This window comes from Rhinolophus ferrumequinum, chromosome 21 (assembly GCF_004115265.2).
Source record: "Rhinolophus ferrumequinum isolate MPI-CBG mRhiFer1 chromosome 21, mRhiFer1_v1.p, whole genome shotgun sequence".
Classification (NCBI taxonomy): Eukaryota; Metazoa; Chordata; class Mammalia; order Chiroptera; family Rhinolophidae; genus Rhinolophus; species Rhinolophus ferrumequinum.
The window spans coordinates 17,993,835-18,021,361 of NC_046304.1; the positions used below are offsets into that span (position 1 = coordinate 17,993,835).

The 27,527-nt window shown below is 40.9% G+C and overlaps 1 protein-coding gene across 4 annotated transcripts in view; it reads left to right on the forward strand.

Moving 5' to 3' along the window:
- The window catches only part of SSH2 (slingshot protein phosphatase 2), a 223,431-nt gene that overhangs the window by 186,995 nt on the left and 8,909 nt on the right, over nt 1-27,527 (forward strand). For all 4 annotated transcript variants that reach the window (XM_033089164.1, XM_033089166.1, XM_033089163.1 and 1 more), the window contains 6 exons: nt 2,714-2,807; nt 2,936-3,064; nt 11,085-11,131; nt 14,711-14,857; nt 18,233-18,433; nt 26,479-27,313. In XM_033089164.1, the coding sequence (XP_032945055.1) occupies nt 2,714-2,807; nt 2,936-3,064; nt 11,085-11,131; nt 14,711-14,857; nt 18,233-18,433; nt 26,479-27,313 (1,453 nt within the window). The remainder of the gene's footprint in view (nt 1-2,713; nt 2,808-2,935; nt 3,065-11,084; nt 11,132-14,710; nt 14,858-18,232; nt 18,434-26,478; nt 27,314-27,527) is intronic.

Below are 27,527 nucleotides of genomic sequence, written 5' to 3' on the forward strand. Positions count from 1 at the left end.
TTTTTAGGGCTATGTGTTGAAACTTAAGTGACTATTTTAGAAATTTTTTCACACTTAGTTTCTGCTTTGGAAATTAAAATTGGGATGTTTGTTTTGCTCTGAATTCATCTTTCTACACTTCCGAGGTATTCTACAGCTGGGAAAGAAGAGTAGCTCCTTACTGTCTGTACAGACCTTCACCTGCAAATTCCTGAAGTGATACCAAAACAGTTCATGATTTTTTTTGTGAAGTCTTAAGTTAGATAATATTGTAATAAATGATTTTTACTAGAAAAGGTGAAATTTCCAAGAATTGTGTGAACAGAACAGCCAGAAAAGTAGTGGAAGCTGTTTCGCGTAGGGTATTATTGGTACTAGGACCTCATTTTCAATAGTAGCCCTAGTCCTTTCAAGACCCCACAGTAACAAAAAAGATAAAGATAAATTTGGCTTTCAGAATCTTGGGAAATGTTACTATTTTCCTGCTTTACAGCTGGTTGTTGGGTATCAAAAATGGACATTCTGAACTAGGCTTATGTGACAGAGTGAAAACCCGTCTTATTTTTCATGGGAAAAATGGGAAATTACAGTGCACACCAAAAAAAAAAAGGAAATGAAATTGCCCATAATTTCTCTATACCCCTAAGCAAAAGAAATAATGTAAAATGCAGTCCCTGGCACATGGTAGAGGCTCATTAAATGTTAGTCCTTAGTATGTACAATATAAGCCTAATTTTAAGATAATTTAATAAACAAATGTTTATCTTTTCATAGGAAAAAACAAAGCTGTCAATCAGAGTATTAATGATTGTCTCTGATAGAGGGATTTTCAGCGATTTTTATTTTCCTATGTTTTTATGTATTTTCCAAATTTTGCGCCAGTGAAATCGAGGGAGAAAATGTATTTGTATTGTAATGCTTTTTCCATTCCCTCCTCTGCCCTAAGTTGACGAGAAAAGCCTGAAAAAATATGCTGAGAGCACAGAGAGAATGTGTGCCAAAATGGACTTAAGTTCTCTACTGTGAAAAAAGTTTTATGTTTTAAAATCCAAGGAAGGTGAAGAAGGAAACATATGTGAATGGTGCCTCCCAGTTTATGTCAAATGCTATGCCAGGCACTTCATACAGGGTATCTCATTTAATCCTCATAAGAACCTCATGAGGCAGATACGTATTTTATATAAAATGAGGTTGGGGTCCTCATTTTATATAAAAAGAAAGAGGCTCAGAGAAGGGAAGGAATTTGTTCAGGGTCACACCACTCGTAAGTAGCAGGGCTGGGATTAAACCCCAGGTGTATCTGCTCTCTAACCACTCTCCTCAAACAAGTGTGAAGGATTGGGATAAAAATTGCTAAACTAGAGAATCAAAACCATGCACACAGCTGCTAAAATTTATTTTTACCAGTATTTTTTTTTTAAGTTTCAGGTGTACAGAACAATGTAATAGTTAGACACTTATCATCCAGTATTTCTTTTGAATAGAAGACTGAAGTGCATAACTTTCTCCCATTAGCTATGTCTAGGAGAAATGGTGGGGAGCATGATTAAAAATTTTAATCCTAGTCAAAACAGGGATTGGCTGATTAACAGGGAAATGGCACCGATATTAGCTTGTCTTCTGCAGGGTTCGTGAGAAACTTAAGAACCCAAGTGGTAGGGAGCCCCAAGGTTGTGGGGTCAGAGCATCCATCTTTGGAGATTACCAAAGCTATTTTTGCAGCCAGTGATAAGGCTGTAAGCAGCAAGGGCAGGCAGGATGCCTGAAGGCTTAGTCCATTTCCATCTCCAAATAAGGAGGTACAGAGCAGATACCTTTCTTGAGTAGGTAGCAGGGAAAGATGAGACCGAAAGTGCTCTCTGTCAGCCTCACTCAAATTCTGCATAATATGAAATAATGCTTTTAGAGAGAAGCATCCAGTTACATTGAACCAATACCTGTAGAGTAATTGGAGAATCAGCTTCCTAGTTTGATTTCATATTAAAGTTCCAAGGGTAATTTTATTTTTAAAAGAGTCAGAAGACTAAGAGGAGCAACATAATCCTGCAGGTAGAGTGTTAGGCTGGGCTGAGAGTTCTGGTTCTCCTGCCAGTTATGTGATCGTTGGCATGTCGTTTAACCTTTCAGCTATTTATTTCCTTTATCTGTAAAATGAGGGTAACAATTTCACAGAGATATTGTGAGCGCTTTTATGACAAGGAAAGCATTTTGGATGGAAGTACTCCAGGTAGTTAATCCTTGAACCCCATTTTGGAAGAGAATTTGCCTTATTGAAGAAGGCAGAAATCACTCTTCCCTCTTTCCCATTTTGTAGAACCATAGCAATGAATGATGACATTAGGTGGCGTTTTAAGGTACAGAAGACCCAGTTCCATAGTGGGTCACACAGTTCAGCAAGTGGTACTTGGGTAAATATGGGAAAATATGGATTGTGGTCCTCCGTTAAAGTATTACACTCAGTATAGCCTATTTGTCTTTACTCCTTCATGGATCTATGTATGTGAATATATTTAAGGCCTTTTAGACATGTACAACCTCTCGAGTAATAATTTCTACATGTTTACACTCCGAAAAGAAACTTTTTAAAATATCATTCCTTTTTGACCATAGCTCCAGAATATAAATTTGAGGTAATAGAGGCAAGACCTGCCAATTTGGAAACATAATTAAATGGTATATTCATTAACTTAGTCAAATTCCTGCCTAAGAAAAATCACTGTTTCTCTCTTCTCAGACCAACTGAACGTGAGCGAACAGAAAGACTAATTAAAACCAAATTAAGGGAGATTATGATGCAGAAGGATTTGGAGAATATCACGTCAAAAGAGGTAAGAGACTGCAAGTCCTCATTGTTCCAAGGCTCGGAGTGGGCTAGGTGTGGGGCTAAAAATTGTGAGTGATTGAAAGTACAGAGGGACTTTACAGAGATTAGTGTAATACGTCATCTTTGTTTCAGATACGAACTGAGTTGGAAATGCAAATGGTATGCAACTTGCGAGAATTCAAGGAATTTATAGATAATGAAATGATAGTGATCCTTGGTCAGATGGATAGCCCTACGCAGATATTTGAGCACGTGTTCTTGGTAAGTTTGGGGGCTGCTTTAAGTGGTGTGCCAAAGCTAGTCCATACCAACTCATGGCGGGGGCGGAACAACTGCTGAATTTTATTATATTTAAGTAAAATGCAGCTTACATTAAAAACAAAGCTAATAAATAAACCTCATCACTTTCTAATTATTTTGCTATTATCTGTGCTTTTAAGGTTATTTATATCTGTTGTATGGTGGAAATGTTACATGTAAGGGTGTGCTTCTCATCTCTTCCCACTTCCTCATTCAGTGACACCAAGCTGGTGGATTAAAATTAATTATGGTGGGAAAATTTACTCCAAGGAAATTGGCAAATGCTACAAATCAGGCCTTTTTCCCCCATGGTTTATTAACTATCTCATCTGTTCTCCATAATAGTCAAAGTCAAAAACACCAGTCCGCAATAGTTTTCTACAGTGTGTCAAAGCAGGATGATCCTTTACGGTCACGCTTTCAATCTGCCAAGTGTGTCTAAGGTCTGAAAGATCTGAGCAGAGCAAGTGGGAACTACTTACAACTGAGAGGCTATTGAACTTGTAAGCATTTGGAACCTTGCAGCTACCTTTTTAGTCCCCTGAATACTTTGGTGATTACCAAAAATTCAGTGACTTAAAATTGTTCTTTATGGTTCCTGAACATTCAGTGACCTGCAGTTAGCCCAAGGAGACCTCTCTGACAGATGAATTAGGAAAGTTTCTAAAATCCTAAGATACGTTTTCCTCCCAAATGTTAAAGAGTTCTAGTTTTCATCTGTACACAGTAGTGGGAACAAGGTTAGCAAGGATAATTAAACTTGGGGGGGGGGGTGTCAAAACCTTGTTTTTGTTCCCATTTCCCACACACTTTGACCAAAACTGCTAGCAGGGAACTAAATTCAATTGGTTTGAATTTCACTTCCTTTCTCTGGTGAGTACGTTTGTGAACCGTGAAATGATTAGAAGCTGGGAAACAGGAGAGAAAAGGAATAAATGCACAGGAACTGACAAAACTGGATCATCTCACCCTGAATATTCAAGAGTTTATTTCACCAAGCAGTCAGACTTTGTGCCATTGAAGGCTTGTGCCCTGAATTAATTTGTTAGCTCTATGTGTGCTTCTGGAGTGATTCATAGTGGTATATAGCTATGAAATTACTCATAAAAAACTGAGCTGGGACGGGAATTTCTTTTCCATTACTTTAACTTGACTAATGTGTGTTGCCATTTCTGGGTGTAAATCATACTACGAAGCTGTCATTGACCTTTCCATTTGTAAAACACCTGGCTTTGATGTCTTTCGTGTATACTTCCATGAGGATTCAAGTATTCCCCACTCTTGTATTGTTGGGAAGAATTTTTGTGTTATTTATAGACAACTTATGAGTCACTCATTCAGATGAGCCCTGTCCCAAACTGTCTCCATGTATCACGACATTTTTATGAAGGGCCTGTAGCCACGAATAGCTCATGTTAGAACATGACCAAAGCCATAAACTTGGAAGTCACTTTTCCATTCAGCTTGGATTTTAATACCGAAAAGGATGTAGACATAATGAATATCAAATACAGTCAATATCTGACTGGTCAACCTTTTTTTTGTTGTTTTAAGGAGGGCTCATGTCACAGTGGCCCATTTGGGGATTGAACCGGCAACCTTGGTGTTAATTATTAATTAGCACCACGCTCTAACCAACTGACCTAACCGGCCACCAACCTTTTTCATTTCAGTCATACTTCCCTATATCTCCAGTGCCACCCCCTCAAGAACTACCTTCTACTTACCCGCTCCTCAAGTGGTATATTTTAGGGCATATAAACACTTGTTAGTATTACTCTGAGCAGAAAGAAGAAGCCAGTTCTCCCCAAATTGCAGTCCCTAACCAACTACAAATGTATTTGAGTATTTGTACCAATAAATTTATCCTATTATTTCATGATTATTGACATATCCTTATGTCTTCGGGTCTTTTTCTTGTTACAAAAATAATTCATGTTCATTGTAGAAAACTTAGAAATTTTTAGAAGGCAGTAAATAACATTTAATCGCCACCAACAGAAGTAAGCACTGTTATCTTTCATTATCTAATACTGGCTTCCCGTCTTTAATTTTTTAATATGTATCTATGTACATATTTTTGAAAAAAGAAAAATGTATTCCCCTTCAGATATAATTCTGTTTGCAAGAGAATGGACATGTTCTTCCCACTGTGAATATTTTTCTTATTTGGGAAAAAAACTTTCAAACTGGAGAATATTGAAATTTAAGTCTTAATCCAACAAAATAAGTGCATGAGCAGGTTGTCTAAACTTCTTATTGTACTTCTTCCTTGATGGCTTCCTCCCTTTGTTTGCACCACCATATCCTGTGTCCAAACCCGCTATCTCTTCTCCAGTGAGTCTGTGCTCTGCGGGCTTTCCCAGCAATTGACACGGAAAAAGAGGTCTTATCCAAGCTGCGAATGGTGGTGTTAATTTTCTGCAAAGTCATCTCATCTTGTGCATTGCTGCCATGCCTGGAGCACAAGTAGATTGTGTGAAGGGAGGCAGCAGGATTTCTCCCCTCCCTTTGGAAGAATGCTCAGCTCTGCAGTGTGCTGCACAGAGATGTTTATTTGGAAAGGTGTCCAGCTGGTACGGAGAAGAAAAGTGTAGAGCATAGTTTAGAGAAAATCTGCAGCAAGAAGAGAGGATTCATTGGTTGGAAGCCAGGGTATTTCCAGAAAAAGAAGTTCCCCCACACCCCTAAGAGTGTACTGTTTCTCTGGGCTGGACGCCTCTGCCCAACCGAATCTCTGTATCAACAGCTCTCCTGGAGGCTGTCCGATTTGGCTGAGAAAAAGCTAGATGTGAACAGAGACCCTTTGCACACAGGCAGGCTGCTTTCTTAAACAAGGGAAGCACAGGAGTATTAGACACACAACCAACCAATGTGTTCATGGAAAAAACCTAGTCCAAATTTTTACTGCCGATCGTTATCTCTCTCAAGATTTGACGTTACAAATCCTTTTAGAATAGTGCCTATTTTTTCAAAGAAAAATTAAGCCTCAGGTTGGTAGTTATTTGTACAGTAGGGACAGAGGAATGGAGGATCTGTGAATAGATGAGACAGTAATCAAGTGGGCTATTTTCATCATCGTCATGATTGTTGTGCCTCTGCTGGAGAGGTGTAGCATAAAGTTAATAGAGAGCTTGTGCCTTGTTGTCATGGTGATGTGACTCAGTGCGTGGAGGCCGTAGGTGTGGTGTGACGAGGACGACATGGGCAGGCACACCAGTCCTCAGAGATTATGTCAAGTTGTATTGATCTTAGCAGAACCCTTAGGACACTCCTCCTCATTTGCCATAAATGTGTTCTCCTATTTTGCTTGGAACCTTTGAAAAGAAATCAGTCACTTGGGTCTTTGGGCCAGGGTGCAGTATGGTGAAACCACAGTGAAAGGTGTAAATAAACTTAACTTAAAAATATATTATGGTCCCAAGATCTCATTTCACATTTCAGGAAAATTAGAAATGCTTTGCATAATGACATAGGACATAGTAAAAACCTCAATGAAATTGTGTCATTGTCAGCCTAAGAAGCATGGAGGGGGAAAAATACATATATACATATTGAGTCTGTGAAAGACCCCCGGGACTAATATGAATGGCATGTGTGTTGAGGGCAGAAAAGTAATTACACCACTTGGACTCCAGTTCTTTCTTTCTGGTTGAAGTGGAAGCAGCCCCAACCACAACCCAACTCACTATTGGGCTTCCCTGAGTCAGTGGCCAGGGCTTGTAATTTATTTTGTTTCTCGCTGTGTATCATTTCAGACTGTCAGTTTGAATCTTCTGTGGACAGGCAGATGAAAGCCATGGGCTTTTCCCCACACATCAGGGTTCTTTCCATGCATCTGGACAGTTCCTCAGAGGAGTTAGATTTCTAAAATTAAGAAGTTAGGTGGTCCCATGTCCCTGACTCCAGGTTAGCTACTCAACCCTTTGTTGCTCGGCTTCTGTCTCCTTGAACTCCTTTGTAGTTCTTGTCTCTTCCTTTGGTGTGGGAGCTAGTTTTCTAAGGTTGAGCACAGAGCCGTCAGAACCTTCCATATTTTCTTGAAAGTAAGTCAGCTGAGAAAAGATGAGTTGTCCATCACTTACTGGAATTTCAGCACAGTTGCAATCTCCCAGTTCGCTGACCAAATTACAGATCACTTGTAATATGGTGACAGTGCCAACAATTTTTAAAGTGCTTTATTATCTCATTCGATCATTCATTCATTCAACAAACATTTGTTGATCCTCTTTATTTTGCCAGGCATGAAGCTAGGTATTTGTGGCATGTAATGTAATTCCATAAGGAGGGAGTGATGAACCATATCAGATGGATACTCATGAAAGGCCAATGGATTAGACAATTAGACAAGGGGACCCGTGGATTAGACAATTAGAAGAGGTCATTAGTAACCCTAGCAAGAGTGGTGAGGGCAGAAGCCCCAGTGCTGTGGGCTGAGACACATGGGAAGTGAGGAACCCGAGAAAGTGAATATTAGGTTACATTCCTGTGGATCTTGGCTCTGAAGGGGAGGGTTAAAGGACAGTGTCTGGAAGAGGATTCAGAACGAAGAGAGGGTTTTTACATACGGGTTTTTGTCCCTTTACTAGGGATGTGTAGCATCAAGTTAATAGAGCTCTTGTTACAGAGAGGGTTGTATATGGGAGAAACGGGGAGTTGGTTTGTTGGCTTATAAACAGCAGAAATTTATTTCTCACAGTTCTGGAGGCTGAAAGTCTGAGATCAGGGTACCTGCATGGTCGAGTGAGGGCCCTCTTCCGGGTTGTAGGCTTCTCTTTGTATTCTCACATGGCAAAAGGAATTGGGAGAAACTTTATATCTGTAATTTGAGGGGGAGGTACCCAGTAGATATATAGGACTGAGATGGAAGGAGTGTTCCATTTTATAGATAAGGAAAGTGAAGACAGTGAAGCAGTTTGCCCAGTGCCTCACCGTGGGAAGTTGGGGTTTGAACCTGAGTCTGCTAATGCTAAATTCCATTTAACGTATAATTCTGAAATAGGTAAAAATCTTATGTTTAAATGTTTGCCTTGTCAAACAGGTAGCTCAAAGATAGAGAGTGGACCTGAAACATTGAAAAATTGCTCACTTTTAAGTGAAAATGCAAATTGAAATTACACTAAGATAACATTTCACACCTATCAGATTGGCAAGATTTCAAAAGCTTAAACACACATTTTGTTGGCAAGGCTGTGGGGGGAAATGGCAATCTCATACATGGCCAGTGAGAATGCAGAATTGTTTCAAACTCTGTGGAGGGGGATTTAGCAATGTCTAATAAAACTAAGCATTTGTCCTCGACCCAGAAATCTTGCTTCAACAAATATGAAACATCATTCATTGGAGACTTGTTGAATAAACTATTGTCACTACGCAATGAAGTACTATGCAAATGTAAGAAAGAATAAGGAAGATCTCTCTGAACTGTAATATAGAGTGGCTTACATATTTTAAAGTGAAGATTAAAAAAAAAAGTATATGTGGTATACTATTTTTGTATAAGTTAAGACGTGGTAATGAGTATATATATTTGCTTATATTTTTTTCAAAATAGAACATAGGTAGAATAAGCCAGAAACTAATAAACATGGTAACCCATGGGGATTGAAGAAATAGGGGTGGGAGTAAGACTTCAAGTTTACTTTTAAATAAACTTGATTTTCAGCTATGTAAAAGTTTAGCATATTCAAAAACTCAAAAAGAAAGGGGAAAGCACACCCTAAAATTGAGTACAAACAGGATCAGTGAACCCAAATGTATATGAAATGGATAACCTCACAGAAATTAATTCTAATAACTTTTATGCATAATTCTCTGTACCCCCTTAGTGGGGTACAATAAGGATAAAAAGGAACTGCAAAGAAAATTTGAACTTAACAGGTTTGTTACTGGTTGTGGTATTGGTGTAATACTGTTGAAAGTATTTTGTAAATAGAGCAAATGAGTTGTTGGGAACCAAGGTTCTCACTGTGAAATAGGGAGATATATGTGATGGGGGAGCGGCAAGAAAGAGAGGAAGACCTTGCAATGTTGAATTTGAATAGGAGGTACCAGTATAAACTCAATATTTTTTGGAGCTATTTCCTAGATCTGTCCCCTGAAAAGTTTTAGAAGCAGTGACACCCAGTAGTTACGAGCATACCTAGTGCCCAGATCGTGATTAGAAAATACCATTCTTCACCAAAAGAGGCCAGGACCCCTTGGGGAAATTGTGGGGATTTCACTCACAAAGTGAATCGGGAATGATTTTTTTGTACCAGAAAGTAAGGAATTATTAAAGACTAATGGGGTCATATCGAAAGACTCCTGCTTGAAGAGATTCCCACAGGCCAAATTCAGGACAATTTGAGTGTCCAAAAAATATACATAGATGATGGTAATGGATTGCAATATACTAAATACAAAAGGAAGTCCATAGTGACACTGAAAGGTTGGAAAGATGGATTAGATGAAGCTGTTTTACAGAAAAAGACCAGCTAACATGCAGAAGGAATGATAGAATTAGAAAATCATTTTGTAAACTCCCGTAAAATAATTGATTTGGGCAAGATCAGCAATTAATCTTGAAGCCATAGGGTAAGAGATTATTGTGAAACAGGGTGTTCATATGGCTTCAAAGATTACTAATGCCTAAAAATTACTAGTTATTTGTAAAGGAACCTTTACGACAGAAGGATATGGCAGATACAACGGTACCTACCAAGAATTCAAAGTCAGCGTGACCAATTATAGGACTAACTGACGTTGTGTACCTCGTGATTTGATGCAGTAGGAAGTACACATCACCCTTGTAATATTCTTGCCAAGAATGTTGGAACTGAATCTAGTCATCAGAAAGCACTCAGACAAATTCAGATTGTGGGGAGTTCTAAGATTACAGACCTGTAGTCTATAAAATGTCAATATCATGAAAGACAAAAATGAAGGCAAGGATAGACCATTCTAGATTAAAAGAGGTAGAGACATAGCAACTACATGCAAAGTATGATCCTTGAGTGAGTGCGTATGAAGTACATTTGGAGAACAATTTTTGAAAATCCTATGTGGATGATGTATTAGATTGTTATTTTATTGATGTTATCTTTCTTGGTTGTAAAAATGGAATTATGTAGGAGAATTTTTTGTTCTTAAACGATACATGATCAAAGTGTCATGATTCTCAAATTGCTTTCAAATGGGTCAGGGAATAAAGTGGATATATATTGAAAGAAAGGGAAGAGGAGAGAGAAAGTAAATGTGTCGAAGTATTAAAAACTGATGTATCTTCCTGATAATCTATAGAACCTCCTTTTAAATTTTGCATATCATGTTCCCCTCATTAGTTTGACAGAAGCTGCTATTTCACTCTCTCACCCTCCACACGCATGTGCAGTCACGCACACGCACACTACTCCTGCCCCCAACTCCTTACATGCAGCATAATGCACTACAAAGAATGTGGACTTTAGAATGAAATCTAGGTTTAATTCATTATAGTTCCACTTTGCTCATTCAACAAATGTTTATTGAATACCTGCCAGGTGCCAGGCAGTATACAGGGGTTTTCCTAGGGAACAAAAGAAGCTTAAATTATAGTGGAGGAGAGAGTTAGTAAATAAACATATAAAAAATATACCAGTAAAAATTGTGATGTATGCTATTGAAAAAAATCAGAGTACTATAAAGAATAATAGACGATGTTTAACTTAGATTGGAGAATGGTCAGAAACAACCTTTCCAGCAATGTGATCTTGAGCAAAAATTATTTGAATTCTTTAAGGATTGGTTTTCTTATCTGTAAAAATGAAGATAACTTTATCATTTGTGAAAACTAAGTGTGATAATATAGAAAGTACCTGGCACATAGAGAGGAAAGGAAACTCAGTAGATAATATTGGCCTTCTTTTTAGAAACGTGCTTCTTCTCTCACAGGATTCCTGTTCAACTATTTTATTGGGTTCATTTGCTGATACTGCATAACCTTGTCTTTTTGGTTCCACAGGGCTCAGAATGGAATGCCTCGAACTTAGAGGATTTACAGAACCGAGGGTAAGTAAGCATCACTGCTTTATCTTTACCCTTTTCAGTCAAAGAGATGTTAAGAGTAACTTTAAGCTTAAGAGTTACTTCCTGTTGATTCTAATGAGGTATAATCTCATAAAAACTAAAACCGCTATTCTGCCACTGTTTCATCCTCCCCAGCAAGAACAACTATTTCAGTGGAAAGGCTTTCAAAATCAAATATGCAAGCCTTTCCTGCCATTTAAGAAACAAATGCGGTTATTGGTTCCTTTTTTTTTTTTTTAATGAGCAATTTAAGGATTCATGGCACAATTGAGGGGAAGGCACAGAGATCTGCCAAACCCCACCCCACAAATAGCCTCCCCCATTATCAACATCCGCCCACATCGTAATCACCCAAAGTTCATAACTCATGGTTCACTCTTGGTGTGTACATTCCATGGCTTTGCACAAATGTATAATGTATCCATCGTTATGGTATCACAGAGTATTTTCACTGCCCTGAAAGTCCTCTAGACTCCACCCATTTGTCCTTCCACCCCCAACCACGGCACCCACTGATCTTTTTACTGTTTCCAGAATTTTGCCTTTGGTTCCTATTTTTATGTAAGCGTACACAGTTCTGCGTATGTTGGGTTCATAGCTGTTCACCATTGATTGAGCATCTTCTGTGGGCCAAGCACAGTGCTAGGTGCTAGGGATCCAAAGACAAATGAGACTCAGTCCCTGTCCTTTTATAGTAAAGTTCTTAAAGACTAAGTAGGTTATAAACATAAAATGAACAAGCTTCTGAATTGAACAAGACCTACCTTGTATTAAGAAATGTGCTTCTGAGCAGCATGGTTATTTTTATTGTAGCCATTGAGACCATACTGAACATTCAGCAAGCAGAAAGCTGCCATTCTTCCCTTTCTACTTCTTAGCTATTGCCTGAATTTTTCATTGAATTTGGCCTTAGGAGGTCAGACCATTCCAAAAAGAGAAGAGAAAGTCATGTGTGGAAATTGGCCGTGCTAACTCTCCATTGTGGATAGAGATCAGACCTACTAAGCCTCAGAGATAATGATGGCTGCCTGGCTGGTTTGCTGGCTGCCTGTTTCTCAGCTGCAAGTCAGCCTTCTGGCTATCTTGAACATGATTAGACACATACTCCCAACTTTTCTCCCAGAAGAAAGGTATCTCATAATTGCTAAAATCAACTTGGGAGCAGGATTTGAGCCAAGTGATTATTTAAAAGTGTTCCAAGAGGGAAATCTGGCTACTTAATTTAAGATACGAAAATAAATAGAATTTGGAAAGTTTAACTTGATATGGATTAAGTCTAGAGTTCTTGAAAGCAGAGACTATATCTTAGTTTTGTGTAAAACACACGTCTACCTAGCTCAGAACTTTATACCAAGAGGGTGCTCAGTAAAGCTGAAGGAATGATAGAAAAATCGACATCCTGACTTGCGGAAAACTGCCACCTAACCTAGATACCGTGTTTTATATGAAATCTGAGATTTGCTATAGCAGTGTGTGCCAGATGCATTGGTATCACATCACTCATACACACTCTTTGACTTTAGAATATGCGCTGATGTTTGACTTACAACTCCAGCTGGAGATGAGAACTGTTCGTCTCATTTCCATTTATAAGGCTAAATTATAAAACACAGATACGTAAGACAGTATGGTTGGATAGTCAGATATCTCCTTGTTTCTTAAATTTACTGGTTCTTAACCTCGCGTGGGTGAAGAATTACAGTTCAGAGATCTATACACAAAAACATGAATACTGACCCCTGTGGGTGATTTAAGGGATTTTCTAATGTGATTTTGACATTAAGGCCATTTTCAGCCAGTCTACTGACTTTAGACCCCAAGTGAAGTGCTGCTCCATGTAGAGATGGCCAAGAAGTGTGAAGGAGGCCAATTCCATTTGGTAGTGGCTGCCTAGGGAAGTGTGCTTGCCTTTTTTTCCTTGATAGTTTTATTGAGATATAATTCACATACTATACAATTTACCCGTTTAAAATGTACACTTCAGTGGTGTTTAATGTATTCACAGTTGTGCAACAAGCAATTTGAAACATTTTCAGCCCATAAAAAGAAGGTCTGTACCCTTTAGCAGTCACCCCCATTTCACTTCTTCCCTGTACGCCCTAGAAACTAACACACTTTTTGTCTCTATAGATTTGCCTCTTCTGGAAATTTCATTTAAATGGAATCATACAATAAGTGCTTTTTTAAGAATGCTTTTTTTTTTATTTAACATTATGTTTTCCAGGTTTATTAATGTAGATGTACTAATAGCACTTTGTTCCTTTTTTATTGCCAAATAATATTCCATAATACACCGCATTTTGTTTATCCATTCATCTGTTGATGGAAATTTAGGTGTTTCCGGCTTTTATTAATACTTTTCGGCTATTATTAATACTACTATGTACATGTACAAGTTTTTAGGTAGACTTATATTTTCCTTTGTCTTGGGTTTCTACCTAGGAGAGAAATTGCTGGGTCATATGGTAACTCTATGTTTAACGTTTTGGGGAACTGCTAAACTGTTTCCCACAGTTGCATGTGCTTATTTTTTAAATCAAAAAGAAAAAAATCCATTGTAGTAATGGACTTTAATGCTAAGTTGAAACAGATTCAAATCATGTCCCAGAAAAATTTTAGTCTCTTAACCTTAACCAGAGAATTGGTTAGCAGTGGCGCTCCCTTTCTGTAGTTATTTCTCTGACTTCAGAGATTGGGTTTGTAGAACCCGACGTGTGGTTCTGAGAAGGAAGCAGCTTCTGCAGAGAGAAATGAGTGAGTCTGTGTTGGGTTGTTGGAATAAACTCCAGTGATGTATAAGTCCGCAGTATTGAGAAAAGATAATCCATTTGGCAAATTAAACCCAAGCACTTACTGAGATTGCACAGTGAGAGAGAGAGAGAGCAGAAGATACTGAAACCCTTTTCTACAGGCCCCTACGTATGGGAGAACTCTCAGACACATTTGCTGCCATAGCAGCCAGGAATGCAGCCTAGAGAATTAAGAGTTTTAAATCCAACTTTCTTCTGACCCTCCCAGTCCTGGCCTCATTTACATTTCATGTGGTTTAGAGAGAGTAATAGACCAAATCTGATAATCCAGCATTTAGGAAGAGAGCAGGAAAATATTTCTTTTCTGGTTTGTCTTTTTTTTTCTTGAGGTACATGGTTTAATACAAACGATTTCTAAGAAATAAGTTATGTTGTCAGTAATTTTAGTTGTGGGAAGAGGAATTTTCAGATCATGGGCCTCAAGTTGATTCTTTGGATTAAAATACGAGACCTGTTTTCAAAAGACTATCAAAAATGAGATTGTGTAACTAACTATACATAAACTAAAAATGGCATTTAGATGTTGAACTTGGTAGACAACTTTTCTGCTCATATCTCCCTGGTGTCCAGGTATGCTCAGGATCCTGTTATACAGTTTCTGTACTAAGTAAGTACAGCCTCTTAGTTGTTTAGCTTTCTTCAGTCTATTTAATTTCAGCCTAGGGAGTGAACAAGTTTTAAATAAGAAAACGGTGCTAGAAATTGAATTTAGCCTTAATAGAGCCCATATTCTCCCTTGGTTTCCTCACAGGGTGCGGTATATCTTGAATGTCACTCGAGAGATAGATAACTTCTTTCCAGGACTCTTTGAGTACCATAACATTCGGGTGTATGATGAAGAAGCAACGGATCTCCTGGCTTACTGGAATGACACGTACAAATTCATCTCTAAAGCAAAGTGAGTAACGGGTCCCGAACCCGTATTCTTACCCCTATTGCAGCCCACACATGGCTGGGGCCTAAAGGCTGTAGATAACTTACTGATGGTACTCGAGGAAAAAGGAAATAAAGAACAAGAGAATCCTGAGATTTCTTTCTTTGTTTTTTTCCTTAGGGGAGCAAAGATTTTTATTAAAACGAAAGTACAGCTCTCTTACAAGAGGGGGTACCCGAAACTGTGAAGAATTAAGAGATTTCTTAATCCTAGGGAAAAGATGACTAGCGACTTAATACTTTTCTTTTAAGTAGGTGAAACCCCTGGAAGAAAATGACCTCATGTTGACTATTTCCACTGAGCGAAAAAGTTAAAGTAAATTAACTTAAGTGGCAGCAAAAGAAATAGAAATGAGAAAAGAAATTCTGAATGAAATGCTTAATTTGCCAGTGGGTACGTTTGGAAGTTATATAACAGAAATTATTATTCCAGTTAGATGGAATACTGGGTCCTCCTCTCTGAAGACAAGAGATAAACGTAGCCGAGCTTTGGAAATCTTTTCTTTTCTTTTCTTTTCTTTTTAACTTTATTTTTATGATACTCTAAATAGTGGAATTTTTCTCTGACCTTTCTATTCGTGTCTTCCTTAAATTAATTGGTCTCTTTTAAAAAATTTAATTGGTCCTTTTAGTGAAGCTCTTTAATGGTATTATTTTAGTGTTGAGTGTAAATTAGTATTACTGTATCAGCACTGACTTTTTTCTTTTTAAGTCCCTGGGGATCACTTTGCCAGTCCTCTCTGCCCTCAATAGAAGGAACCATAAATGAGCATGTTGGCCACGCTCCCCCTTCTGATGGGACCACATTCAAATCATCCCTAGCAGATGAGAAACACTTCTGTTTTTAAAGTCCTCCTTCAAGAATGATCCCATACTTCTCTTAAGGACCGTCATGATCAGGCAGTTCTTCCTTTAGTTACCCTGAATTCCCATACTCTAGCTTTGGTCTCATTCTCTCAGAAACAGCATTTCGTATTCTTGAAGCCTTTTATTAAATTATTCCCGATAATAAATACCACTCACGGAATGCTGACTATGTGCCAGGTACTTTACATGTATTCTCTCATGTAATATTTTCCAAAACCCGGAGAGGCGTATGTTGTCATCCTTCGATGTGGACAAACTGTAGAGATGAGGTTCCGAGAGGTTAAGTAATAAGTGCTGAAGAACCACGATCACATCCCATTTCAGAGTCCATCACGGATATAGGACTAGTCTTAAGGAAAGAGGACTGGAAAAGACTAGGCAAGTTGTCAGAGACACAGCTAAAGAGACGAGAGTCCAAGGTGACGCCCCCAGGCCCAATGAACAGTAAGGCTGATTTCAGCAGGGCTGGGATTAGCGGGAGGTACATGAGGCGCCCAGGTTACATGTAAGCAGATACGCACTCACGCTCAGGTCAGCACGTGAGAGTGAGTGCCTCCTTAAATGGCACCCTGGGTAGCTCATGTGTTTCACTCTAAATCAGGGCCCAGAATTCCAGATTCTATATACAAATGGGTGGGTTTAGGATTCCTAGGGTGATGCCAGGCTTAATCTGGACAATCTAGCGTGGAGGGCGGGGGGATGCTGCAGGGTGGGTGTTAAACCTGAAAGGTACTCGTAAAATTGGGTTAGGTGAGAACTGACTTCAGATCCTTCATTATGTGAGTTAGAAGCCATCCACTGAAAAAGCCCAATTCAAAATGATGGAATGTTTTCATGGGAGTGGATTTCATAATTGTATTTTCTTAGGATTGTCCAAGATTGAGCACTTTCCATGCCTGCAGGCATAGACCTGAAATGCATTAATGTTGTCAGAGCTTGATAGGGGCATATAGAGCCCGTGTCTGAACTCCACCTGGGTCACTGTGCATATCCTTCCCAGCTGTAGGATAAATGAAAACCCTGTGGTGCCATAAACAAAACAAGTGTTTCCTAGTCATTTGGGATAATCTACGCACACAGAGACACACAAAACACCAACTTTAGAACACCAAAGTGTTGCATCTAATTGACAGATTGGAGGTTAATCTTACCTTCCTTTGAGACTGTTTCACTTGTTCCAGACCATTCTCTGCATTCCTGTAGCTTATCTGGCTCACTCATTTTGGCACTTAAACTCATGCCTCCTTGCACTGGTACTTAACTCTTTCATGTGCTTCTGTCTTCGGCAAAAGGATAATAAGCTTTCGGAAGGAAGCTTGTCTATGGTAATACAGTAAGTGAGTGAATGAATAGATTTCCCCTGTTGGGCTGACATGTGGATTTTTTTTTAACTTATTGGAATAGCCACGTGGGAAGAATTCCAGCCTATGTACACTACTGATACGAGTAACCATTTTTTGGTCCAGATTTTAAAATGTTCCTATTTACAGCTGACAGACCTAATTATCAGGTCCAGAAGTCTGTTCATACATTTATTAGAAGGCTCATATTTGGAGGCTTATTCTGTGCCAGATTCTGTGTTATTAGCCAATTAGCACAGCTGAGTGATGTTCACATCCAAGGTAGTATCCGCTGGCATGTTAAGATCGAGGCATTTTGTTTTGTTTTTTAGTATCACTTTGTGGTAACCTTGTTTTCTTGTTCTTCCACCCCATTAAAAAAAAATCGTTGCTCATTCCACCCTCCTCGCTGAGGAAGCCACATGGTGCGTCACCTGGTCCCATCCAGCCCTACAGCCTGTCCCTAGACACAGCACGGGTGGTGGTGTTGTGAAAAGTAATATCCAGAGCTACATCTGAGGAAAGAGGAGGGTTGGTTTCATCTGGTGTGTGCTTTCCTCCAGGGACAGAACCCTTACTGGAACTTGAACTGGAATCAATTCAGAACATTTGGATAAATTAGATGAATCACTGCCACACCTGTAACTCAAGAGCGTGCCAGCCATGAATCGCGCCCTTGGGGCTATGAAAGGCCTGGCTCTAACCACACACAAAATGGGGTCCAGTCTCAAAAATGAAAATTCTCTCCTGACAGTCTGTGACCAGCTGGATTGCATTTACCATTTTGTTGTTTAATTGTCTGCTTCTCCCACTGAGTCCTGCTCTCTAGGGCAAACTGTTACTTACTTATCTGTGTCTTGCAGTACCTTGCACATTGTTTTACACATGGTAAATTGCCTGGTGAGCGTTTGCTGAATGAATTAAAGAGGCTTAATGTGAACATTGAATATTGTCTGAATTCCCTGCCCTCCCCGCACATTCAATTCTAGATGGATACAAGTGCAGGAAGGTGGGCTGGATTGCATAGCAAAACAATGGAAGGGCAGGACAGGAGACCTGGAAACATTTAGAACCCAGTTTTTAAAGTCTACCCACTGTTGTGTTGTGCTCCTTACCTCCAACTCCCAAACCAGGAAACACGGATCTAAGTGCCTTGTGCACTGCAAAATGGGGGTGAGTCGCTCGGCCTCTACTGTGATTGCCTACGCAATGAAGGAATATGGCTGGAATCTGGACCGAGCCTATGACTACGTGAAGGAAAGACGAACTGTGACCAAGCCCAACCCCAGCTTCATGAGACAACTGGAAGAGTACCAGGGGATCTTGCTGGCAAGGTGAGTCTTTAAGTGACTTTCTCAGCTGTTCCCTCGGGCAAGGTGAAATGTCCTTCTCTGCTGTTAGTTCTCAGCTTAACTTGGATGTGTCAGACATTTTGCAAATTGAAATCTATCCAGTTTTTTAAAAATTAAGTACAGCATTTAAAATTAGCATAGAAGATTAGGATTTAATCAAAACTAAAGACATTTAAACTAAAGGGTGGAAAATATTATTCCCTTATTTGGGTTCTCAACTAGATACAGATTTTAATAAACTCTTCTCAACATCTGCTAATGCCAGATGCAGCTGCCTTGTCAAAATGGATACTGATTACTCCCAAGGTAATTGTAGGCGTAGCTGAAATTCTTAGAAATTTTTTGGCCCATTTGTTTAAAAAAAAAAAAGAAAAGTACCTGCTGCTACTTTGAACATTTTTTTTTCAGTGCTTGGTTTCACTGAGCCCTCTCCAGTAATTTTAGTCATGTAACAAAATCAGCAGAAGTGGATACATATAACTCATTTGAGGTGTGAAATAGCTCTCATTTTCTTTTAAATCTTTTAATACAATTTTATACATATGCTTTGTAAAAATGCAAAAAATTACAAAGGGAAAAAAATCCTTTATAAACTCAATACCCACAGAGAATAGTGGACGTTATCTTACCTATTTCTCGAGGTCTTACTCTTATCACATATATTGATGGCTATTTTTTCATAAAAACTGTCCTTCAGCCTACCTCTTCACCCAGTATTAGGTCTTTTTTTTGTTTTTACTGTAGCAGTGTTTATTGGGCACTTACACTGCACTTAACCATCACTGTTCCTTTTCCCCCCGACTTCATTGAGCTACAGTTGACATACAGCATTGCGTAAGTTTAAGGTGTGCAGTGTGTTGATTTGATTTTTATATTACAAACTGATTGCCATCATCGCATTAGGTAACATCTTCATCCCTGCACACATTTTTTGTGGTGAGAATATTTACATCTACTCTTGTAGCAATATTCAAGTATATAATTCAGTATTATTAGCTGTAATTACCATGCTGTACATTAGATCCCCAGAACTTGTTAATCTTACAACTGGAAGTTTGTACCCTGTGGCCAGTACCTCCCCATTTTACCCAACCCCCGCCTGGTACCCAGCGCTCTCTCTGTTTCTGTGAATTCAGCTTTTTTAGAGTTCACATATAAGTGACACCATGCAGTGTTTGTCTGTCTCTGTCTGCCCACGCCTAGGTCTTGAACATCTTCCTGTATCAATAAGAACTAGCTGTTTCAACAATAGTTTGGTCATGGGTTATAAAATTATTAACGGCACCATTTATTAGCCTTTTGGTGATAAAAGCCACCTTCAGCTGCTCTCAGGAAACAGATTCAGGATTGAAGGATCAGTTTCCTTAGAGGCCACATCGTGGAGTTCTGTAGAGTGCTACGGTAGGTGTTGCTGTGTTTTTCTTGTAGGCAGGTTCTGGGTGGTTTTGTTAGGGTGAAGGCACAGCTGCCTAGAAGCGGTGGGGCTGGTGCCAGAGTTTGACTCCAGTGAGTCTCATGACTTGGTCTTGACTCTTGAATCTGGACTGTGTTTGCCCTGAACAAAATGTTACATAGCCTTCCAGCCTCTCCAGGCGGAGGGACCACCCTCTCACCCTGAAGTATTGTGAAAATGTGGCCACAGCATAGCATTATGGTTTCCACTAAGAAAACCCCTCCCGTTTACTCAGTACTTGGCATAATTTCATCCGAGCCGTTCTCTTAAGAGGCTGGGAGGATACGCAAGTCTCCTTCACTTACGAAGAATTTATAGGTCTTTGGGGCCAAATTTTGATGACATTTTTAGATTAGATCAGAAGGTAGGACACAGCAGTCATTTTTGGCACAAGAAAGAAGCATGTGAGCGTTGGATGAGACATAAATATTGTATATTCCCAGACACGCACAACGGATGTTAGGCAGTGTCCTCACGTGACCCACTGAGAGGAAGGATACGATGTGTCCTGCCAATTTCAGTATTTATTCTGGAATCCCAGGCTACTGCAAGCTGTTGGGTTGGGTTTTTTAGCATATGTGGTTTTTCTTAGATGTTAAAGGAATTTCAGAAAAATCTTAGAGGAGAATAAGAAGAGCAGCATAAACCCACAGATCACCCTGCCTCTTTCCTTTCAGTTTCATCCTGCCTTACTGGGCTTGATTCATGGAGGGAGGGGCTCGCCCTGGGGAATGAGAAAACCACAGAATTTGAGTCCGTAGGTCTGGTTTCCGTTCCTGGTTCACCCCCCACCTCTGAGAAGTTACTACACAGTTCTGATCCTCGCCTGACCCCATTTATAAAATGAAAATCAAGAGGCCTACCTCACAGAGTTATAATAATTACAAATGTGTACAAATGTACATTACGTACTGTTAAGGGTCGTGCAAACGTAATGCTCATCTCCCTCCTCCAGGAAACATATACGCATGTGCCATTTCTTTCTTTCTGCTTGATACATGTTATTGCCACTTATGTCCCCCTCCTTTCTCCAACCACTGCCTCCCGCCACCCACAGACACACCAACTCCATTAGAAACTGGACTAGGAAGTGGTCCTGGAATGTCCTGTATTGTGATGTCTCCTAGATTTGAAGAACTGGAATCCGGTGCTGGGGGTATCACTCAGGCTGCTTTCAGCCGCAAGTAATAGAATACCTCTGTCATTGGGATCTCAGCAGTAAACTGCATCCTCAGATTGGGATTATTCGAGGATGGCTTTATAAAGGGACTATTTACAAAGGTGTGGAATGGAAGGAGAATCAAGGGACTTGTATCAGCAGAGCTGTTTGTTAATAGCTCCTAGGCCCACCAAGGGAGGGAGCAGTTACAAGAACCTAGAAGGAGATTTCTGCAGAGAAAGGCACCTTCAGAGAGGAGCAGTAACCGTCAGTTAGGACAGAGCCTGCCTGAAATGACCATGCAAGGAGGAAGCTAGGAGAGTAAATGGTCTATCTTCACTGTCCTGCCTCCAGTCGCCTTCTGGGGTGTCCCATTAGCCGAACCCCGCAGAAAACAGAAGACAAGGGGGTCCATGGATGTGGTCCATAGATTAGCCTCGAGAGCAGAGAACAGGGTGAAAAAGCTGAAGAGTGGATCTGCAGGGGCAAACAGAAGATATCTGGCCTAACACCCAGCTAGATGTAGTTTCAAAAGATGGACCATTGAACATCACTTGTAACCAGAAGCACAGAAGCAGACTCCCTCATGGCTCGATGCTGTAATCAGGGACTTTGATACTCTCCATCTTTCTGCTCTACCTTCCTTGGTTAATAATGGCTTGTTCCTTGAACTTGTTTCTTCATGATTGCCAGATGTCTGCACATTGCCAGTCGTCTACATGTAAATTCCACAGCTTCTGGCCGAAGGAAGGGGCATTTCCATTACAAGGGGGAGACTTTTCCCTGAAGCTCCCCAGTAGACTTCCCCCACAAGGCTCATTAGCTAGGACTGGGTCATATGCCTAAAACTAATCACTGGCTAGGAAAATAGAATTTCCTGAACTGGCTAAAACAAATTCACATTTACCCCCTGGTGCTAGGGCACTGCCACATTCCCTGAACCCATGGGACGGTGAACACCCCAACCAAACCAGGCCTCTGCCGGTGAGGAAAAAGAGAGGGAGTGCCTGCTGGGTATGCAGCCATTGGGGTCTGCAGTCTATGGTGTGTTGTCAAGAAACAGCACTTGCAAGCTAACCAGCCAACCACCTACAAGTGCGTGGGGCCCAGCAGACTCTTGAGTGCTGCTAGAGTGCTGCTCCAGGGTCTGCAGCTTAGAAGAGCAGAGAAGCCCCAGACTCCTGTGACTGTTGGAAGCTCTGTCGAGCTTTGCAGCTTAGGTAACCAAGAGCGGAAAGTCCTTAGAAAAATCCCACTCCTTCTGTTTGCAAAGCGATTCCATTTCCTGTCCCGGTGCTTAGCTCTTGTGTTTCATATCTTCTCCCAGGAAGTATGTAGTCTTCCCAAAGAGATAGAGCCCCGATCCTTGCATTCTCTAGCCCATGGTTGTCCAGGTTGCCACTGGATGCTTACCCGTAGGTGGCAACACTCTGTTTGACGCTGTAAGCTTGGTACGTTGACCTCTTGGTAGAAGAGAAGTTTAGCAAAGTGGTACCACGTCCCTGTAGTGATTTATGAATTGCTTACAGTCCCTTAATCAGAATGAGTGGTGTGGGCCAAGTAGTGACAGCCCCTCTAGGGACTATTTGCATCTTTCAGTATGTCTTTAAGAGCCTGGGGACGGCTAATGTTTAATAGTCTCCCTTAGACCTTAAAGGGAGGGTATCATAAAGCCACTGATATTGTTCATATCTAATTTTATTTTTTCTGTTTTTATAGCTGGGGGAGGGGAGTGAGGCAGGAGGGTGTATGTGTGTGCGCGCACGCGCATGTGTGTGTTTTGAAACCCTCCACTACACTGCCAGCGGCCCTGTCTGTTATTCTGCACTGTGATCCGGCAGGTACCTGGCAGATTTATGTTCCATTAGACAAGTTCAGATTTCAGGCTTTTGCAAGCTGACCATGTGTCTGTGATATTAGGTTCCAGTGTATAAAACAAGTAAGAAAAACTCTGTGGTGGCCAGGGAGAGTTTGTGCCACATGTCCTCATAGATGTCAGCTTTGATTCTCTGAACACCCCTGTCCCCAGGGCCAGAGGAGGCAGAGTGGTCTTACCCGGCTTTGCTGGTGGAGACCTCACTGAAGTCTAGTTAGCTGGTGCACAGAAGTCAGCCAGCAGGAGAAGGCATAGATTCCTGGGCAGGTGACAGCCAATCACAATCAGAGTTTAAAGGATTTCTTAATAGCTTTTCAGAGAAATAATCTGAAAGCACAGCACAGAGAAAATGCTCTACTGAAGCTTTTTCTCTCCCGCCTTCTCCTTTCTACAGGCTGCCTCATGCCCTAAGAAGTAACCATAATGCCCTAAGAAGCCTGATTTTACTGTAACAGACACTGTATTTTTAGCAGTCTTTCTCAGTATAACTTTTTCAAACACATAACAGAAGCTCAAGCAAGTGGAGGCAAGAGAATGGGATATCATGTGTATCCTGTCATTTAGATTTCCTTCTTGTTCATTTACTAAGTAAAAGGCCAAAGTCTTAACTCAGAATGACCCAATCAGCTCATGTGTGTCAGTGTGTTTATGTGAATCCAAATTCAGGTCAGAGCCTCCTCAAGGGGGAAAGAACCTGAGACTTGGTTGCATCATTTGGGCCACAAACCAACTCTGAAGTTCTCTTTGGCAACTTGTTTCCTTGCTGCCTACCTGGAATAGGTTGGGGAGGGGGAGTCAGCTGAGTTTAAAATAATAAATATAATCTAATGTCTTCCATCTATCCCTACCAGTAATGGAGCATTAGAACAAACTGGCTTGGGAAGAAGCTTCCCTGAAAAAGAGTTTGGTGTTACTGATGATTCATACATGTCCTATGACCCACCTTGTAGAATATATACACGGTATGATTTCATTTATGTAAAGTTCAAAACATGCAAAACTGAGCAGTATCTTGTTAAGAGCAAAACAATGTGATGACTCTATAAAGAAAAGAAAGAGAATGAGTGATCAGCGCAAAATTCAGGACAGAGGTTAATAACCCCTGAGGGGGGAAGAAGAGGAGGGGTCAGGAAGGGCCCTGTGGAGTAGCCCCTTGGAAACCATGGTAACGAATATCTTGACTGTAGCGGAGAGCTGCCTACCACGTTCCCTGCAGGTCCTATTGCAAAAATGAGAAAGGAGGCAGAGTCGCACCTCTCTTCAGATTGGGATATTTCTTTCTCCTTTATAAGTAGGTGTCAGTTTAATTCCAGAGCCCTGACCCAATATTTTCTGATGATTATCTCCTCCAGGAAGAGACGGAAATCCCTGCTGGGCAAAGCAGCTATGATGTCAGCCACTTCCTCTGAAACATGTACTGTTTGTGTCTATTAGCATAACTTCCGTTTCTCATTCCCCACTGACGGGTTAGTGATTTACAGGCAGTTTTAAAAATCATACTTCAGAGTGTTCTTAGAATCATGGAAACATCCCATTTGCCTGTTGACTGATTTTATATTATTAGAAGGACGAGAACAGCTGCTCCCCGAGGTGTCTTCCCAGCCATTTGCATGAGAGGCATTGTCCTGCCCTGGTGGCTGAGAGGACTTGGTATAGGTTTGAACGTCTTCGTGATGGCCGAGGGATAGAAATTGGAGAACACAGTCATATTTAGGTCAAGAAACAAGGGTGTCTGGATATAAAAGAAGAAACTTTCAAGGGAAGCACATGGGCACTGTTTGGTCACCGTGTACAGTTTAGGCCTCCCCTGTGCAACCAGTCAGCTTGCCCCTCACACTCTCACTCGTTGGGGATGTGCGGTATGTTGTCTCCTCCTAGGGGTGGCTGGCGTTCTTGCAGCTTGGAAAGAGTGAAAACCCTACCTTACACCCAACGGATTGATTTTAGCGCGTCTTCATAAACAGATCGAGCGGCTCCCTACCCAGAAAAGCATCCTTTTGCTGTGCAGGTCTGAGTCAGAGAGAGCCCCACCCCAGCAGCAGACAGGCAGGGGGAGCTGAGAGCAGGTGCAGAGCTGAGAACAAACGGGTTCACATTAGTGCAGGCGCGTGACTCAGCAGATTTACAGGCCTCTGAGGCAGGCGTGGCCCTGCGCCCGGGGTAAGTTGTTTTGGGCTGTTTCCCATTCTGCCCTGCAGTTAGGTCACTCTTCATCAGCTTGTAAGTCATGGAAACCATACCCCATAAACCATGTAGTGACCTATTCCCTGGGCAGGTGATCGTGACCACCCACAGAGCCACCTTTCTCATTTTGGCTGGGGCTTTGGGAACTGTGCTTCCTTGTTCGAGAGTGTGGTTTGAAATGAAACCTCATCCTCACATCAGACCTTCCTTCCCTCCATAAAATAAACCAAAGGGCGGATGGGGGTGGGGGCTGGGTGTGTGTGTGGTCTTCCTTTGGCCTACCTGCTTTTCCAGGTGTCACCTTAGCTTAATGGTTTTTATCCAGAGATCCTTCTGAAAGGGACCTATACTTCATGCTCATCTTCTTATGTTCCGTTACCAACCTTTTTCTGCATGTTTACTAGTCTCACTTTTGCTTTCTAATTCAAGAAAAATTACCACCCTCGACACACTTCCACGTCAGTGATTAATCCTATATCAGCTTTCATCCCAATTACGAGGATTTGTAATGGGCTCCAATAGACTGTATCTCTTTGTATTACTTGAATGCTGTTTCGTTGTAGTTTTTTTCTGGTTATTGTTAACCATTTTCATTATTTTAAAAATTCAAAAGTTATAGAAATACAGAGTATTGAAGTAAAGCCCTCCCTGAAAGTACTTTTGCCTTCCTTGAAAGAACCAGTTGGAGGTGATACTCCTCCAGCTTTTTTCCTATACTTGTTCTAACATGGGAACTGACCATTCCAAATGTGTTTCCCATGCTTTTTCACTTAATAGTGTGCCTTGGACATCACTCCACTATACCTGACTGTTTTTGCCAGCTTCCTAGCGTAGAGGTAAATGAACTGTAATTGAAATAAATCCTCTCGGGGGGTTGGGGGGTCTCATATTTTTAGGAGCACAGTGTTAGAGTGAACACCCCTCTGTGTATATCTTTGTGCATTTATAGTATATTTCTCCACGACAGATTCTTAAAGAATTGTTGGTTAAAGGCGTTGTTGCCAGGGTGCCAGGGTTTTCACTCTTTAAATGCTACAGTGCACATTTCTACCAGCTGTAAATGAGAGGGCTTGTTGGGCCCTACCATCATCAACGCCTGTTAACAACCATTTGAGTTCTTGTCGGTCTGATAGGTAAAACGTCAGATCTCATCTATTTGTTTTTGTTGTTTTGTTTTTGTTTTTTTGCTGTTAGTTAAATTGAACATCTTCAATTGGTTATTGCCTGCTTCCATTGGGCAGTAACAAAGCATCTTGCAGGTTAAGATTTAAGTCTACCTGGGAGTGGTCTCCTGAGAGCGTGTTGATTGTTGTCATAAACCAGAGTAAGGCATGTCTTATGTATGTCCTCCACAGCAAACAGCGGCATAACAAGCTCTGGAGATCTCATTCAGATAGCGACCTCTCAGACCACCATGAACCCATCTGCAAACCAGGGCTAGAACTCAACAAGAAGGAGATCACCACCTCAGCAGACCAGATCGCCGAGGTGAAGACCATGGAGAGTCACCCACCCATACCTCCCGTCTTCGTGGAACATGTTGTCCCACAAGATGAAAATCAGAAAGGCCTATGTACCAAAGAAAGAGTGATCTGCTTGGAGTTTACTTCCAGGGAATTTCATGCTGGACAGATTGAAGATGAATTAAACCTAAATGACATCAATGGATGCACGTCAGGGTGTTGTCTCAGTGAATCAAAATTCCCTCTTGACAACTGCCACGCATCCAAAGCCTTAATCCAGCCCGGACAGGCCCCAGAAATGGCCAACAAGTTTCCAGACTTAACAGTGGAAGATTTGGAGACAGACGCACTGAAAGCAGACATGACCGTCCACTTACTGCCTATGGAAGAGTTGACATCTCGCCTGAAAGACGTCCCCATGTCCCCTGATCCTGAGTCACCGAGCCCCCAGCCCAGTTGCCAGGCTGGCGTCTCAGATTTCAGTACAGACCGCATTGATTTTTTTAGTGCCCTGGAGAAGTTTGTGGAGCTTTCTCAAGAAACCCGGTCACGATCTTTTTCCCATTCAAGGATGGAGGAACTGGGTGGAGGAAGGAGTGAGAGCTGTCGCATGTCAGTGACAGAAGTAGCCCCTTCCGAAGTGACAGCTGACGATCAGAGAAGCAGCTCTTTAAGTAACACTCCGCATGCATCTGAAGAATCTTCAATAGATGAGGAACAGTCAAAGGTAAAAACTATCTTTATAGTTCTCCACCTAATGAAGTGCTCTTCAAAGACAAAATATTTGGGATTCAGCTGTGTCCACTTCATTTTTGATGTTGCTGAAGATTTAGGAAAGCAGCATGGGAGAGAGACTTTCCTTGAAAACGTATAGAGTTTAAGTATTTTTTTAAATCAGTTGCCTTTTGAGGAATTGATCTTTCCAGGTTTTGGGTGTCATT